This window comes from Diadema antillarum, unplaced genomic scaffold, assembly GCF_040938485.1.
Source record: "Diadema antillarum isolate AM-2024a unplaced genomic scaffold, OU_Dant_1.0 seq00000333_RagTag, whole genome shotgun sequence".
In the NCBI taxonomy this organism is placed as follows: Eukaryota; Metazoa; Echinodermata; class Echinoidea; order Diadematoida; family Diadematidae; genus Diadema; species Diadema antillarum.
In genome coordinates, this window is record NW_027271349.1 from 1,291,377 (window position 1) to 1,310,180 (window position 18,804).

At 37.5% G+C, this 18,804-nt stretch overlaps 1 protein-coding gene across 1 annotated transcript in view; it reads right to left on the reverse strand.

The window, feature by feature from the left end:
* Nucleotides 1-18,804, reverse strand: part of LOC139730778 (dedicator of cytokinesis protein 9-like) — a 136,209-nt gene that overhangs the window by 86,774 nt on the left and 30,631 nt on the right. Inside the window, exon 6 of the mRNA XM_071641640.1 lies at nucleotides 17,631-17,762. Within this exon, the coding sequence (XP_071497741.1) occupies nucleotides 17,631-17,762 (132 nt within the window). The remainder of the gene's footprint in view (nucleotides 1-17,630; nucleotides 17,763-18,804) is intronic.

Below are 18,804 nucleotides of genomic sequence, written 5' to 3' on the forward strand. Positions count from 1 at the left end.
AATTCATCGTACCTAGCCAAGCACAAAAAATTACTCTTGCAAACATTTTCCATTTTACAGTTCTTTCTTGTGATGTATTGTATGCAGTAAATGCCTAAAACTGACACCATAACATGTGTATAAGAGTCTAAATCCATAGAAACACAACCAAAAAGATTTTTTTTTTCTACGCCTAGGACTAGAGCAGAATGGTTACGTAATTACCTTCAATCGCAAACTTGATGAGATGACTATACATGTACCTCCAGATGAGAAATGTTCATGTGTAAGGCATTCCCCTTACATTCTGAGTCCCCCCCCCCCCCTCATCCCACTCCCCTATGACCCACAGACTCATCAGAAACAGTAGGGGCAGTGATATTAAAAGTGGTGATCACAGAAAGTGGCTAATCCAGGCTGTCATGCTGATGGGATGTGTTGTAATTTTTCTCTCCATTTGTGTGAAAGTGTGAGAATACTTTCAAATAAGCTTGGGGGCACACTCACATCAACGCCATGGCAAACATCAGACTGGGTGCAGATGTAGAGAGAACTAGTGAATTCTTGGTGTGAAAACCTTCCGCAGGTTCCTTTTAGCCAAATAAAAAGCTTTGGATGAGTCTAGATCAGGGAGTTACGTGTGTATGAAATAAATGCAAAATTGAGGCAACCACAGATTACCCTAACTGCAGAGTGTGACTTTTCTGAAATAAGGTTTTTATATGTTTTTAGGTATGAGCGCACAAACAGACCCTTGAATAATAATAGATTTAATCATTTTACTTTCTTTCTTGTGACCCATGGCACAACATGGCAAGATAAAGTAATCATCACAAAATAATTGGTCATGTAAATTCATGTGATTGTTATCCCACGGTTCATTATAGCTGCTTGCTATGTGCAGGGGTGGGGCTAGATAGGGGGTGATATTGTATTTACTTGCCTGAACTAAAACAGGATTATTTTCATTGGTGCATACCTTCATACAACTGTTGACATATTATCCGACATTTTTTTTTTGCTTTATTTTTTTAAAAATGGTATCCTACCACTCACACATGTGACATTTCAGCATTTCACCGGTAGTGCTCATAAAACTTTAGTTACAGTTGGAAAGTATACCATGTGTAATATGTGAACAGCATACATGACATATTGTCAAATTAAAAAAAAAAGAAAAAAGAAAAAAAAAAGAAAAAAGAAAAAGATATGATTGTACATGTACTGTGCTTATTTCTTATTACAAAATATTATCCTGTACAATTCTTATCACCAGATGTAAATACATGGAATATAGTAAATAGCACCTAACATAGGATTTTGTACCTGAAAACAGAATGAGAGAAATATGATGATCAATGATACCAATACACCATACTTTAAAGGGAAGGTCCTGTTTTGGTTGATGATGGCACGTCGGGATGAAATTTTTTGGCAAGATAATGAGAAACTACTTATGAAATATGAAAGAGCATTGAAATTTATGGGGAATTCAAAGTTTGTTTGACAAAAATTGGTCTAGAAATGGCTGAGAAATGCAAAAATACGTCGTCCGATAAAAGTGTGGGACCCACACTTTCCCCCGTGATACGACCTTACCTCCCTCTACCGTTTGAATTTGACTACATTGGGCTTGGGGCTTTTTCAACCGTTATCTTCCGCATACGCGAGCGATGTGTACCGCACGGCTTGGTCTGGGAGGTTGACCTTTTCACCTCCGTGAATTTGGGAGAGAGACGGCGCGGCGAGGGAATATTGCGTAATCATGGGGGTTCATGGCACATTTGCAGACCTGTATGCACGTCGTGTGTGCGTGGAGTTCTGTGATCGCACTGCGCTATCAGCCGTCGCGTCGTTCCGTTTGTTTACTTGAGGGCACATAGTCTCTTTTCCTCGGTGTGATGCTGCGTATAGAGCTCTACGGATTCCGACTCGAGAGCAACTAAAACAGTTAGGTTTTGCGAGACGAGGTGTACATACGTCTCCGACCCAGAAATCTCGCAAAAGAATATAGAATCTTTCGAAATGAGGCGTAGAGGACAACGAAGGGATCGCGATTATTGAAACTGGACAAGATGCCTTCATCCCGTAGAAATGAACCGACGCGACACCTGGATCTACCGACCCCAGCTCGCGATGTCCTGAGTGAAAAAGTGAGTATACAGGCATTTAGTGTAGAAGTTAGTCAGTCCGACCCATCTTTATCCGTAAGTGCATGATGTGAGAGCTTGAAGTTTATCTCGTGAAGAATATCCTGTGCCTGCTAGAAAAGATGTATGTAGGATGACCCACAAAAGACTTGATTACTTTATTTTTTCACCTTGATTTTCAAGGTTTTATGCGTGTAAAAAGTTCAGAAAAATAGATTTCTGAATAATGAAATTCGCAAGGGGTAATCGGCCAAACGAGAATGAAGTAGGGTCCCTTAGTGCCGAGTGTTCGTTGATCTGAAAACGAAATAAATTTCCTTATTCTGAAGCGTCCATAGTATTCTCAAGATTATGTGTATCGATCCGAAAACGAAATAAGGCTCGTTATTCCAAAAAGGAGATTCGTTAGTCAAAAATGAAGGAATATTCGTTATTAATTCTAAAAGTGAATAATATGTGCCCGAAGAGAATGGGGGAAGGGGTGATCATAATTTCTGTCGAGTATAGTTTACATGAGATTTGGAAGGGGATGATCTACACTGTATACTACTAGGTAGTATCAGAAACAGGGGAACACAATGGCGCGGCAGCATTGCATTGCACCCTCGTCGTGTCATTTTCTTTTCCCTACCTTTGAGTAGCCCCTATTTATAATAACCGTTTCTTCATCATATTACATAGCTCATCCTTATGATGTAATTAATCTGTCATATCATAATCATAAAAATGAAGTATACAATACCTGCAACATAACGACTAACGCTGGCCGTTTGGCGGAGGTTCAGTGGTCCGATGCATCATGATAATGTGCGTGTGTTTACGTATCATTTTCATTCAATTTTCTCTGCGTAGTATCCTATATACTTTTTTAATTAAAGTCTTATATGTATTTTGATTTGTATTTTGATTTGTTTGCTTTTGTTTTCAAAGCTCTTCAATTACTGTTTGTTATTATTAAATTGACTGAGACTCTACATGTATATGCCGTAGAAGACTGTAGGTTGTTCATTCACTGTGTCAGTTTTGTCCATCTATGTAGATCGTACATGTTGTACATAGATCCATCATGATGAATTGCTGTTTGCTTTGATGTGCCCTTTTCTTTGAAGTACTGAATGAATATGAAAGTTATGATAAATGGAAATATGAAATAGATTTTGTAATTTGACAAGCTATAAGATGATTTGCAGGTTGCATAATTCCATTTCCATTTCATAATTTGTTATCACAGTCAGTGAGAACAGCTTGATGTCAGGTTCTAAAACTTTTTAGGATGCTATGATTATGTTCCCCGGATGAATCCCTTCTGAGAAAAAAAAAAATCTTCAGATGTATTTTTTTTTTCTCAAAAGGGATTCATCCTGGGAACAATGCGTGTATAATTTTTCATAGATTGTCGGTTATGAATGCAACCAATGTCTTTTCCTTTTACACTTTCAGTAGGCTATGGATACTCTACATCTCAAGTGGCACTTTAGTGGTTTCTCGGGACCTCTGAAAATGAAATCAGACCACCTAACTTCTAAACAGTTTATATTTTGACGGTTCCATCGGAGAACTGTGTCGAAAAAAATGTTTCCTTTCATTGGTAGGCCACGATACATTTCTTTTTTCGGGTCATCAAAATTCGAATTGAACGTTTTTGTAAGCGATCCGAACAGGACACCAAAAATAAATGAATAAATAAAACTCAAGTTTGTCTCGGAATTAACTTGTGAAAACTCAATTGATTCCATTAACAGGGAACGCGGGATATTACGATGAATCATGGTAGTCAATGAGATACGTTGTATGACCCGACGTTACTCTTTCAATATACGTTTACGCGTGAAAAAAGAATGAATCTCTAATTCCACTGTATCAATTTTTTTTTATAGATCTCAGGAGCAAATCGAGAAAAGACAGGAATGCGCATTGGAAGCCAGTCAACAAAGGTAATGTTATTCTAATAAATATATCAACAAACGTGACCTGTTCTTTTTCGCATTGGGTGTGTGTGTGTGTGTGTGCATGTGTATTTGTGTTTTTGTTTTATTTTGTTTTGTGTTTTTTTGTAGAATGTGAAAACACGTAAGGCCTATATCGGCCTATATGACGCTTATTTTTATTCCGCGAATTTCTTATTAGTCAGAATGGAAGGCATTGTGTGAATATCATTTTACTCTGGTACATAAACTACAGGATGTGCAATTGAATCGTATATTAGTTGAAGAAAATGTCTACTCATGGAACCATGGTAATGATAAAATTATATATGAAAATGTTTCTGTTTTGTTCTTTATTACACAGGCAGATGTGTTCAACAGAATAACAAAACCAAAACCAAAAGCACTAAAAAAATTGGAGAGGTTCGGACATGCCGATTTTCTATTCCCGGCCACGAAGTATCGCCAGAGACAAGTCGCTTTATCCATCTGTCTTTCTCCTGAAAAGTTTCTTCCTCCACCTCTCCGAAGTTCGGCTGAGCCCCTTCACAGCCTGAACGTTCCTGGCGAAAACCATGCCCAGCCCGAGGCCTGTCATTCCATCTGGCCCGCTGCTACCACTGCCCACCTGTCTAAAGAGTTGATCATTGGGGAACGACGTTGATGGCATCACAGCGAGTATCCACGGTGGTTGTTCAAACTGTATGAACAGTTCCTTTGGTAATCTACTCTGCTGTGGAATCGGCAGTAGACTATATCATGGTGTACTATTAGGCCGTAATTTTTTTTTTTTTTTTTTTTTTTTTTTTTAATACAGTGTACTGTACATTGTTCTAAGTTTTGCACACAACTATATCCCCACAAACACAAGAGCCACTATTAGGGTTCGCGCGTATGCCAAAAAGCGGGATACAAATCTCGAGATTTACATGACCATCGTAATCTCGAGATTTTTGCAAATGTGCACACAAAATCCCACTAATTTGCGCGATCAGCATCGCGACGGTACCCCCAACAAATCTTGCACTTGATTTCTGAAATAGTGCGCTGATTTGCTCCCGGTGACCGCGTAAACGGCTGACCGAAAATACTTTACTCATCTCCAGATTTTATATTCCATCATTCAAGCGAGCATCACAATAATGGGTAAATGACAACATCACACTACTGTGTGGCAGCTGCGTAAATATTGTCGGTACATGCAAACGCGTGAAGAGGGGGAAAAATCTCGAGATTTGGAGTTCAATCGTCATCCTGGGTCGTCATCCCGCTATGTTGTTATACGTGTGGCTCCGGCTAATTGCGCGTAGATATTCTACATACTGGAAAGATAGTAAACACAATATCAAGACATGCATGATCATGAATGCGAACGATCCGGGTTGTTTCATTGTACTGATAGGGTATTATGAAGGAAATTGTACGTATAAGGTCCACGAGTGTAGTAGCCGCGTTTGTACGTACCATATAGCGGGTTACCAAGCTCCCCGAAACTCGAGTTTTTATTTTGTTTTGTTTTATTTGTTTTCTTTGTTTTTGTTGAAACCGTTAATCGACACTCTCCAAATTAATTGGTTAGTAGAGTATACTATGCGCTCGGAAACTAGAGTTTGTTGGGCTTTTTGTCTGTTTCTTTATTTGTCTGTTTTTATTTTTGCAGCCTTTCTCCCTCACAGAAATACTAGTAACTCGCTAATTGCCTATCGATAAATCGATAAAACTACAAGCATTGTTCTTGAACCTCACATACATTGTCGAGTGCACGCCGTTGTGGCGTGCGCTATGAATGATGGGATATGAAAGATTCGAGTTTTTGTGGTCGACCGTTCACACGTGTGTAGTGTATTTGCGGGACAAAGATTAGCGCGCTAATAACAGCAAGATTTCTTGGGTTTAGCATTGCGCTGCTGACCGCGCTTTGTTGGGTTTTTGTCAACTCGTGCAAAGAACTCAGTTTACTAGCGGGTTACAAATTTCTCGTTTTGTTACCCAGTAATTTTTATACGTGTGAATCCCCCTATAGGCGTGTATAGATGAGTAATGAATGCCAGCGCGTTTTCACTTATTTTTCATGTTTATATAGGCTGTATGTTTGTTTATTATTGCCCTTGTCATATTCAACAAAACAACAAATTACGATACAAAATAATAATATTATACTCAGTATACATTACGCAACAGTCACTCCAAAGATATTACCCTGAATGCCCATCCCCCGTCACATGGACGTAGGGCCTAATTTACACTGTACAGTGACGTTCAAACAGTAAAAACATTGACTCAACGATCAATCATTAGTTCACACATTGTATACACACATGTTTACATGTATGCTGGTTAATTTCTTTGGTAGTGCAATACGCTGTACAGGCCTGCTGGTAAATTCCCACAAGATGTTCGTAATCTGTCCTTTTTAGTACCTCGGATAAGCTTGATTTTCAGACATTTCCTTTTTTATGTCGAAGGTATATTTTTTCTCTTCCTTTTCTCATATTATCCCTGTGAATTATCCCTGTATGAATTTTCTTTGCAAATATGTGGCTTGACCGTAAGTTTCTTATAGATAATCTATTACATCGGTAAGTATGTAAATTTTGCTATTAACAAACAGGCAATGTTCGCACCTCTTTAAAATAATGGCAGAGAGAAGTTTAAATTTGCGCTTTCAAGCACAGCGATATGCTTGACGTGGAATTATTATAGGTGATATATATTGAATACGACTGGGAAGAACACTGTCAAACCGAAGATAATGATAATTCACATGTTACTGCTCAGTATTATCAGTGTAATTCATTTTTGTATAATATTCACATTATTAGTATTATGTCTCGCCATCGTTGTTGTTCCTGTTACTGGTCATTGGTCATTGGTGTTTTTTGTTTTTGTATGTGTGCTATATGCCTATATCTCGCGAATCGTGAAGAGGCTAATGGCTGGGAGCCAAATGATATCAGATAATTATTGTCGATAGCATTAGCACTAACTGGAACGGATTCCACGTACTCTGGCGTTATGAGCATCGTCAAAATAATCTTGACAAAACATATTTTCTCCTCAATCAAAACAGAGGTTCTCGGGAGGTTTGTAATGACAACTTATATAGAGAATGAAATCATTTGTGATGATGATAATAGTACAGTATTCATGATAATCATTACAATGGTATAAAAAACGGTAACAACAAAGGCAACAATTTCAAGCGGCAATACCAATTCCAGGAGTTAGCTGTTTTGTTTAGCAATAACCTCGAATTTTTTTTTAATACCACGAACTGCGTGTTTGTGATTGATGAAAAAAAAAAGTTAAGTGCATTAATTACTTCACGCAACCACATTGGCCTCATTAGCTGTTATACGAGTTGATAAGAATAATCACAGAAATATTCATTTTCAAAAGTGATTGACACTTCGTCTTGTAATTGTACTTACATTTCCCTTGAAATGTTGGTATGTACGGTCCGATATCACCATCTCCGGTTCTGTCCGAGGTCATAATGTGCAGTAATCGTGGATACTGGTTAGCTCGGTTAGCTTCAAGAGGGATAATTTTAAAGCGAGATGCCGATCCAGAGCACTTGCAAGATAAACTTTATACACTGACGAGAAACTAACTGTAAACAATCGAGGGAACTTGATTAACCACAACTGAAATGCTCTTCCAGGGAATATAAAGCATATGAAAATATGTATGTAGGGTTCACCTTCAAGATCAACTCTTCTTGTTTTGTTCTAATTTATTTATATTGTAATTCAATTACTTTTTAGTGTCTTTTTATTGCACTTCATTGTACTTGAATGATGGTGAATAAAACTAGACTGAACTAAACTAGAACCGAGTTTGTAATCCTTGACAAGATCAACCTTGTTTCGTTCGTCAAGTTCACAGCTTTGTCGACCTCATGTTTCAGCAAGGAACTGTGAACGGAAAGATATCTCCTCCCTCTCTCTCCCTCCCTCTCTCTCTCTCCTCTCTCTCTCTCTCTCTCTCTTTCTGACCTTAGTTTCAGGCTTACCGTGTTGTTTTGTTTCAGTTTTTACATCAGAATTGTCGGAAAAGATTTGAATGTAATCCATGGTCGGGGAGGTGTGCTGCCGCACAGTTTCATCCCTCGTCTTGGTGCATCCGATTGAAAAATTTCAAACCTACGACCTCCTGATCTCCGGATTTTCAGGAATATATTGACATCTTATTCCTACACAAAATTTTGGTACACTGTCTTTTACATCTATGTATCTGTATATGCCCGAAATGAGTTGGATGTGATGTATACAATTTCTATAAAATGATACATGTATCTATAGTTCACACCAATGTCTCATCTGTATTATGGTTTGCGAATTGTCTCCATGTTGATACTTTATAGTTTTCCCCTCCAAAATAGCCCAAAAGAGTCTTGCTATTTAATTTAAAGAGAATTGCTGCAGTCTGTAGGCCTATCGTATTTTTATACTATGTGAAAATTATTTACCATAATACACGCATTTTTTTAAATATTCCAATGTTAAGATCAACAGATTTATCATTATTTATTATAAGGCTTGTTTCTTATGCTACTTACCTTTTCACATCAAACAAGATACATTGTTTAGCACTGTCAGAATTGTGATTGAAAAAAAAATGTGTGGTGTGGTTTACATAGGTACATGTATACAAGTATTTGTTATATATACAGATATATATATATATATATATATATATATATGTGTATATATATATATATATATAAGTAAAAGAATTAGAAGAAGAACGCCGTAAAAAAATAAATCATAGATCTTGAAGATCTTAAAAGCGGAGCATATAGCTCTCAAATACTGAAAGGCAAGGTCACACTCTTCATCAGTTCAAGAGTGTGACCTTGCCTTTCAGTATTTGAGAGCTATGCTCCGTTTTTAAGATCTTCAGGATCTATGATTTTTTTTTTTTTTTACGGCGTTCTTCTTCTACTAATTCTTGTACTTATTATCATCAAGATGCCGAGCAAACCAATTTTCTTATTACAATTCTGTATATATAATATATATATATTGGCCTCTTGTTATTACTATTTCTATTTCTGTTCAAAATGCATGCAAATTGGTTGCTATTTTGCTTTTATGTTTATGTCTCATCAAGCCCTTGAAAAAGGCTGGTGAAACAGCCGAAAGCTTGGGGAATAAAGGCAAGACTGAACATCACTGCAACGTCTATACTGCAAGTTTTCCTTCCGTCACACACACACACACACACACACACACACCACACACACAAATGTATACGTAAAACTGTCTCGAAATTACTCAAATTTCCAGTTCTATTCTGAAGAATGGGAAAAGACACGCGAATACAAGCGGTGTTCAAAATTATACAATAAATACACATGTACACACATCTCTGTATGAACACTGTCAAACACTGTTTGTGATATGATGGTCACTGCATGTTATAGATTTTGCTTGTGGAGATAGATTGACAAGAGTTTTTGCTTGACGGCATCGTCTTCCATACGGTTACAGCTCGTTATTCCGAAGGGTCGTTATTCCGAAGGCTCTTCAGTCCGAAGTTTCGTTATTCCGAAGGTTCGTTATTCCGAATTTCATTTTCGGATTAACAAAAATCTTCGATAGCGAACCTTATGAATAACGCTACAAAAATGTTCGGATTAACGAACCCTTTTTCATTTTCAGATTAACCAACATCTAGGTATAGGGAATTTGTGTGTTTCGCATTAAGGAACCTTCGGAATAACGAACCTTCGGAATAAAGAACCTTCGGAAATAACGAACAGCACCCTTCCATGTACAGCCAAGATTTCAACCTGCAGATGAGCCAAGACACCTTGTTTCATACGTGAGTATATAGGTATAAAAAGCTGTCATTGATTTGAAATTGTAACACGACATTTCCATATAGAATAATGTAAACCTAAATATAGAATCATATAAAATGTCTTTCAGGGTGTCTTACTAAAATTTTTTGATTGTTGATTTCTCCGTACCGAAACTTTTATGGATCATCACATCGCCTCCAATGTATACGTTGTTTATAACAAACGCTCAGTAAGATTTGTGTAATATGAACCATGACTCCATTCTGTCAATATATTTCGAGTTTCGCAGTTGAATTTCACTGTGGGGTGCTTGAGAGATGTACATCATGATAACTGCTAGGGAGTTGAATGTTCCAGCATGATCCTGTCGAATTCACTTGCATTATAGGTATACATCGGAACTCTATTGTAGCTCGATCCACTAAACATGGGCAAGTCAGTTTGCATGCTATGCACAGTGAAATCAGTGAAATTTCGGCCACTATAATTATACTGAACAAAACATACGATCCCATCGCTGACAAAAACCTGACATTTGATATTATATATAGCATTCTAACTAGAAGTTTCCATGAAGTATAATACAACATAGATATGTAATCAAGTCACTGCCAGGGGGTCTTACCAAAAACAATTCTGAGTAAAATATTTTTGATTCAATGATTCATCACATCGCGTTCGGTACGTGTTTACTTATTTTGTTTACACGCGCTAAGCAGAATAAAGCAGAATGAACCATTTGTCAAGCAGGTAAGTTATATCATTCATGACGTGATTGACAATACAGACTTTGCCACAATAGTTCCGTAACGGTAAATTAACACAAAATCTATGATCATCGTTTGATGATAAGAAACCAAGTGTTGTCTTTATTATATTCCATAAATACTTCACGTATAAAACGTTGTGATACTATATACGTACGATACCTGCCCGTAATATGGATCATTCACGTAAACAAATCCCCGCTCTTATTTTTTTTTTTCGGCAGTTGTAACGGGGAATTGACTGTAGGTGTATCAGACACAGCTATTAAAAAAAAAGGTGATTTCATTCATGCAAACGTGTATTATTACTATTTTGTCGCATGATTTCGGACATGAATTTCATACATTTCAGAAGCAGCAGTGAGATTGAAATATTAACATACCTATAGAGATGACCCTTGGTTGCTAAACATACCGATTTGGCAGTCAAAATCAAGGAACCAGCCAATAAATGGTATATATTTTCCTTCTCTAATTCAATTCAATGTATTAATTTCTTTATTTCCATCTTTGAAAGACATGATTAAGAAAAAACTTTGAATTTCAGAAACTCAAGTCCTACAGGCCTACCGGTAATTGCAGTGTCGTTGATTTTCAATTGACAATTACAAATGTATGTCGCATAACTCACATTATTATCAAACATAACTCTCTAAAAAAAAGATTGAGTGAAAATATTCACTCTCGAAGGAGTGAATACAAAAAAGAGTGAATTTAGAGTGAAATTGGAGTGAATTTCGAGTGAACATGTTCATTTTCACTCATTTTGGAGTGACCGCAGGGATCACTCGAAGATTTTGGACTTTGCCACAATAGTTCCGTAACAGTAAATTAACACAAAATCTATAATCATCGTTTGATGATAAGAAACCAAGTGTTGTCTTTATTATATTCTATAAATACTTCACGTATACGTTGTGATACCAAGGAGGTACTACGTACGATACCTGCCAGTAATATGGGTCATTCACGTAAACAAAAATCTCGGCCTCGAATTATACGATTGGTAACAAAAGCTATCATTGATTTGAAATTGTAACACGACATTTCCATAAAGAATAATTAATAAACCTAAATAAAATGTCTTTCAGGGGGTCTTACTAAAAATTATTTGATTAAAACATTGTTGATTCCTCCGTACCGAAACTTGTGTATGGTTCTATCACATCGCCTCCAACGTATACATTGTTTATAACAATATAACGCTCAGTAAGACTCAATAAGCGCTTTCACATCAGCCCGATGTTTCGAAATAGCGCGCTATTTTCTGACTTGGGAAATTAAAAAATATCTCGAGCTTGGATTTTTATCGGGCTGATGTGAAAACGCCTATTGTGAACCATATAACTCCATTCTGTCAATATCGCCGGTGGAGCTCTTATAGCTCGATCCACTAAACATGGGCAAGTCAGTTTGTATGCTATGCACAGTGAAATCAGTGAAATCTCGACCACTATAATTATACTGAACAAAACATACGATCCCATCGGTGACAAAACCCGACAATTGATAGTATATATAGCATTCTAAGGGTGCTGTTCGTTATTCCGAAGGTTCGCTATTCCGAAGGTTCGTTATTCCGAAGGGTCGTTAATCCGAAACACGCAAATTCCCTATACCTACAGGTTCGTTAATCCGAAAATGAAAAAGGGTTCGTTAATCCGAAAATTTGTGTCGTTATTCCTAAGGTTCGTTATTCCGAAGATTGGTTAATCCGAAAATGAAATTCGGAACAATGAACCTTCGGAATAACGAATCTTAGGAATAAAGAGCCTTCGGAATAACGACCCTTCGGAATAACGAGCTGTAACCGCATTCTAACTAGAAGTTTCCATGAAGTATATACAGCATAAATATGTAATCAAGTCACTGCCAGGGGGTCTTACTTAAAATAATTCTGATTAAAATATTTTTGATTCAAATTATTCATCACATCGCGTTCGGTACGTGTTTACTTATTTTGTTTACACGCGCTAAGCAGAATAAAGCAGAATGAACCATTTGTCAAGCAGGTAAGTCATATTATTCATGACGTGATTGATAATACAGACTTTGCCACAATAGTTCCGTAACAGTAAATTAACACTAAATCTATTATCATCGTTTGATGATAAGAAACCAAGTATTGTCTCTATTATATTCTATAAATACTTCACGTACAAAACGTTGTGATACCAAGGAAGTACTCCGTGATACCTGCCCGTAATATGGATCATTCACGTAAACAAATCTCTGCTCGTTAGCTTTTTTTCGGCAGTTGTAACGGGAAGTGACTGTATGCGGTAAATTTTGATTAAAAAATGATAATAAATGACCGGACGATAGATTGCCTGAATTTCACCCCAGCATTTTTTTTTTTTTTTTTGGGGGGGGGGGGGGGGGGGGGGGGGGCTGTAACTTCACAATTAATTTCTATAAAAATGTAGTGTTTATACTAATGTATTTTGGCTCATTTGGAGGTTGAAATCTTGATGCAAACTTCTTTCGTTTCATGTGTGTGAAGCTGCAGACTGCAATATAGGTGTAGCGTTTCAAATATTGGCGTCGTCTATCTGTTTGGATACTTTCTGTAATGTCTTGACACACACACACACACACACAAAAATCGGAAGTTACCGATCGAGTTTTTTTCCTACTTTTGGGAATTGTGAGGGTGGCTAGTCGCGATTATTCAATAGTGCCTCACATGCGCTGATCAAGCCTGTGTCAAGACAGTCATAAATATATCTCTGAGCTGGCGGTTTGAACATCAAAAATTCAATCGAAATCCATCTAGGATCTTTTTTCTGTGTGTGTGTAGTAGCTAGTACACGTGTGTCTAGCTTCAAACTTTCATGTTCGAATAGATGATAAAATCGTTGATGCCGGTGGGCTCAAGTACAGACATACGTGAAATATCTACAGTCGGTGCCATAACCATTCAATTACTTTCTTCGGACTCACAAAGTTTAGTACCCAATGGCACAACCTTGGATACATAGTATCCAATGGATGGAGCTGTACATTACTAGACATTCGGATCATTTCCATAACCAGGTAGGTAGGGATACTGGTATCGGCGACCCAACACGTTCAATGGGGTTACTATACCGGTGTGTGTTCCACCGTACACCAAATGAAGCAAGTGGCTGGGCATCATTGGGTATTGGGTGTGTTTCTCTGGTGTGTGTACAAGTACGGCGAGAGTTGGGAGAAGGGGAGAGAGATTCTGCCGAGAGTCCTTGGGGAGCTCGCAGAGTGATAGGAAAGCCTAAAAATAGATGTGTTTCGGTCAAGGGGTCAGGAGGGCCTGTCGCTTGGAGGAAGGAAGGCGTGGAAGGTGGCTGGAGTTTGGCTCGCAAAACGCAGAGACAGTATCGTATTGCAATGGAAACGGCAGGTGGCGCTCTGTATGTAACGGTCATCCTGATAGATGTTTGAAAGATTTTGCCTTCTTGCAGCAAATTACTATGTACTAAATTCGTAATTTTCTCATCTATTTTACCCTGTAATGTGAAACGAACCATCGTGGATGTTGATACTATCCTTCCTCAACACAATTTCATCGAGTATTCTGCAAATACTAGCAAATAACATTCTGATACGCCACATAAACAGGAACAGGACCATCCCTTTAAGTATTTACTGCCTGTTCAGCCATGAAACAGAAATTTGTTTTTCACTTGTACACAATGACAATCATACAAGCTTGCATACAAAGTGCATACATACATACAATGTATATTGACTAAGGTCATCCTAATTTCTGAAGAGATCCATTCATATTCACAGAGTGATGGTTGTTGACATGACAGTGAAATGCAGCATATCATTAAAATGCTGTTGGGGAGGGGGAAATTGTCTAACACAAACGCAGCATAATGTCAAGATAAATTGTGTGTTCTGATATGAAACCAAAAATACTCAGCCCTAGTTGTCGCATCTCTTTATCCTATGCCTTCCACCTCCAATCTTGTCAGTTGGCCTTCTGGACTAATTAGTGCAGTAATATTCCATCCGTCGCCTTGAAATATGCAACCACACTGTGTAGTCATGTAATGCTTCTTATATGACAAGCTGGCCAGATTTAAAGGTGAATGGCAATCATCCCATCAGCTTTTTCAATTATCAGAAAGCACTTGAAACAGATATTAACAGATCTTCAGAAATCTCAGAATTCAAAGGACTACCAAAATAAAAACAAAAATAAACATAATGTGTTTCAAATAAAGATATTCATTATGTCATATTAAAGATCTGTAGTAAGCAAACCAATACCATTCCTCAAAAGGTTCAGAATAGGGAATAATACAAACCCCCCCCCCCCTCCACCTAAGGGGGAAAAAAATCCTAAATTAGCCCACATCAAAATTGTAAATGCCATTGCATATTCTCATTGTTTAGGAAAATATCACGGTGCTGAGTCTGTCCATGTATAAGTAGCAATGTGGCATGAACAGCCATGAGAAGCTGTAGGATGACAGTTAGCAGCAATAGCTGCAGAAATAACAGCAGGATTCTGAGTCTGGAGTCTCAGTCCATACAACAAAGTGTATTGGTAAATGGCACAAGTGACGTCAGATGACTTCTAAATCTGGCAACCGCTGCTTCATTTGTATGGTGTGAACATGGCTACAGTCAGAGTCATGCTAGAGGCCATTGCAGTCTGTTGGGCTGATGAACAATTACATACTGAACATTTAATAAGGTCATATTGCTGCAATCTTTATCTGAACTTCATGGGGTTGATTAAGATATTATAATTAGTAAGAGTTATGGTAGCATTCAAACTGCAAAAGATAATCAATTGTGCTAAGACTGATCTTACAAAGGAAATTATTAGTCCTAAATTGATATCAAGTAAATTTCATAAGCTTACTGTAGTTGTCATATAAAAGTGATGTATATATCTACATATTATGACTACTGATACGAAGAAAGCATTGTCACAAAACAAAATGCAAGTGAAAATTGGGGAGAGCAACACTCTTTATCCTGTTTCTGAATGAGTGTCTAATTTGACAATAATATTGATAAACTTGATGTAATCGGTATTTCTGTCTTGTCGCACACAGCGTGACAATAACTGTAATCTCTAACAACAATCTTAAATTGAGATATCAAGGATTTAAAAAAAAAAAAACACTTTTGATTTGCTAATAGTTGTTCCCAAGTAAAAAATGTCTCAATCTCATGCTTTTTATCTCCATGGTAACCACAACATCTAGGTCCCACACAAGCATCTCACAGCATGCATATCCAGAGACTCCAACCCGAAAGCTCACATCTGGGACCCCTCACATTAAAGGAGACTTTCTGATCATGTCCACATTACACTGTGCATGTACTTGTAGCACACATCATTAGCACAGAGCATGGTAAGCCTTGTAGTGGGGGTCCAGCTCGAGGGTTATAGATGCTTTCTGGTCCTATCTTAGTCTTATTTTCAAATCCAGAATACATGTATATGACAAAACTACTTTTGGCAGGATAAAGATAAATTTTATGTAGGAGACACAAAGCTCGAGTGGGAGAAATCCAGACCCCAAAAGGAGAAATTCAAACTCAAGTGGGATTGAGAGAGGGAGATTTTGTGAAATTGGCCTAAAATATGGGACATCTCTAGCATACCTTCCTATACATCCTACATCTCATCTTTTATCTACCATCCCATCCTGCACATTCAAGATGCTCACTTCATGGTAATCATTCAAGCTGTACAGCCCAGACTATTATCTCACTCAGAATCAAAGTAGTGTCTGTTAGTGAAGATTCCTACAGGGCTTATTATTGTCTGGTTTGCCAAGTTGGTTCCCTAGAGATGTACAGGGGAGATTCTTAAGTCTGCCCTTGGAATTTTCAAATGCCATCTCTATCACCACCGAGCACATTACATGATTGTCAGTAAAGGAAAGGGTGGGGCCTTTCAACATTCTCTCTCCAACTTGCTGTAGATGACATGCTTTCCCCATATTGGTTTGGGTTGCGTTGTTTGTGAGTGTTTGTGTGTGGGAGAGGGCACAGCAGATATTTGATTCTCTCATAGAGGAATAGATATAGCTGTATCAAATTAAAAAAAAAAAATTATGTTATTCTATCTTCACATTTCTTTCTTTTTTGGGGGGTGGGGGGTGGACAAGGGTTTTGGGTTTGGGGGTTGGTAATGGCAAACTTTCAGACATATAAGTTTCAAATTTGTGGAATCAAGGTCATCTAGGGTCATTAAAGAAGAATGTAATAATTTCGCTACCACAAAGATGTGTTATCAAAACAAAAATATAGACCTATAATCTTCTTTTTAAGGCAAATATAATTTGTACAAATACAGCAATGTTTCTATTCTGAGATGTAGTCTTTTCTTCTACAAGTTTGGCTCAAGAAAGAAAAGTACTTTTCATTCGTATGTTTGTTTTAGAGGATGACATACACATAAAACCCTCGGTCTTGCAGTGCATGTCTGACTTAAGTGTTTTTTGTCTTCAAACAAGACTACAAATGATACCATCATAGTGATACTTACGCCTCAATAGTCCAATGACATTTATTACTTTAAGTTTGGAGCTCTAATGTATACATGTATCTGAGATAGTACAAGCCTGAACAGTGGTTTGAGAGGTTCCTACTTCAATGAGACAGACATTTCAAAACCTTCTTCTCTCTCTCACTAGAAAAAAATGAACTCAGACATGAGAGCCACTGAGATCATGAGAACAAAAGAATCTCAAGACACTAAAAGCTTGGTGACAACTCTGAAACATATGACACTGCGCAGTGCAATATAAGACTTACAGCCGCAATTCCCAGACTGAAAGACAAGCTGTATGTATGATATAATACAAAACATAAAGCCTGAAAGCAAGGATGCCTAAAACAGTGAGAATACACAGAACATCACGCTCACATACAAACACAAAAATGCCTATGTAGATCCCTACCCATCTGTACACAGTCACCTACTTTATGTACCTTCTCACATATAACTCACTAACACAAAAGTGCAATAACCCTCTCTAGTCCTCACCTTGGTCACCTCCACAAGGGAGTCCAGATACATGTTTCCCTTGGCCTCAGTGCTTCGGTCATCCTTGTGGTATTCCAGTAGGAATGACCGGTCAGCAAGCTGCTTCAGGTAGAAGAACCTCCTCTTGTAGGACTGTGTGTAAGAGTGAAAAAAAAAATGATAAAAAATAATCCAGATGAATCAACCAAGGCATTATTAGCATGTTCACCGGTAAAAAGAAATCAAGTTGGAAGTCAGATATAACTTAAAACACAACAACAGTAAAAAGCATATCCACCAAGGATGAAAATATATAAATTCCCTAGATATGTGTGACATCTGTCCACATACATTGTTAGATAACATCAGGGTGACAAATGAGGAAAGATATCTCAAGATGGAATATAAGAGAAGAAAAAAAAAACTTTCCAAGCATTGGTTAAATGACAATATGGCTTGGGCCATTGACAGACCATTCCAACACCCAACTCACAGTGCCAATGTAACACTGATTTTTGCAAACTTCCATTTCTTGGTGGTGAGATGCAGATCAAATTAGCTACAAGGCTTGTCATAATGTATACATTGTAATGATCCTCGTGGAACAACGGTTATACAGTACTTTGTCAATCACTATTTTCTAGCTGAGCTAACTTTACAAATGGACTGCAGAAAAGATTTTAGATTATTGACTTTAGACATCTTAAACACTATCAGTGAGTTAATAACTTCTGTCAACCATTGAAATTGGCTGAGCTAATTTTGCAAATAAACTGCAACATTTTTAGATCACTGATTTTTGTACTACACATCTTACTGTTGCAATCAAACACTATCAACGGGTTAACTTTTGTCAACTATTGAAAGTAAATAATTGACATGTAATAAAGGGCCTACGAAATGTAAAAAGTTACTTTCCAGCACATCCACATAATTCCACAATGGGTGGCATGAATATGTATTTTGATGAAGAATATGTCTTTTTATTTATAACTCAATAAAAATGGTTGCACAGTTTATTCATCATAATAATAAGAATACTGCAGCAGATAAAGACATGCAGTGATGATTTGTAGAAATCTAGTACTACCAATAGCAGAGAGAAGAAAGTATTTTTGGACCAGGATTGATGTACTCATGTTTGCCTTCAGGTGGACTCCCTACTGTGCATAAATTGACATTCTGGTGGGTGGAA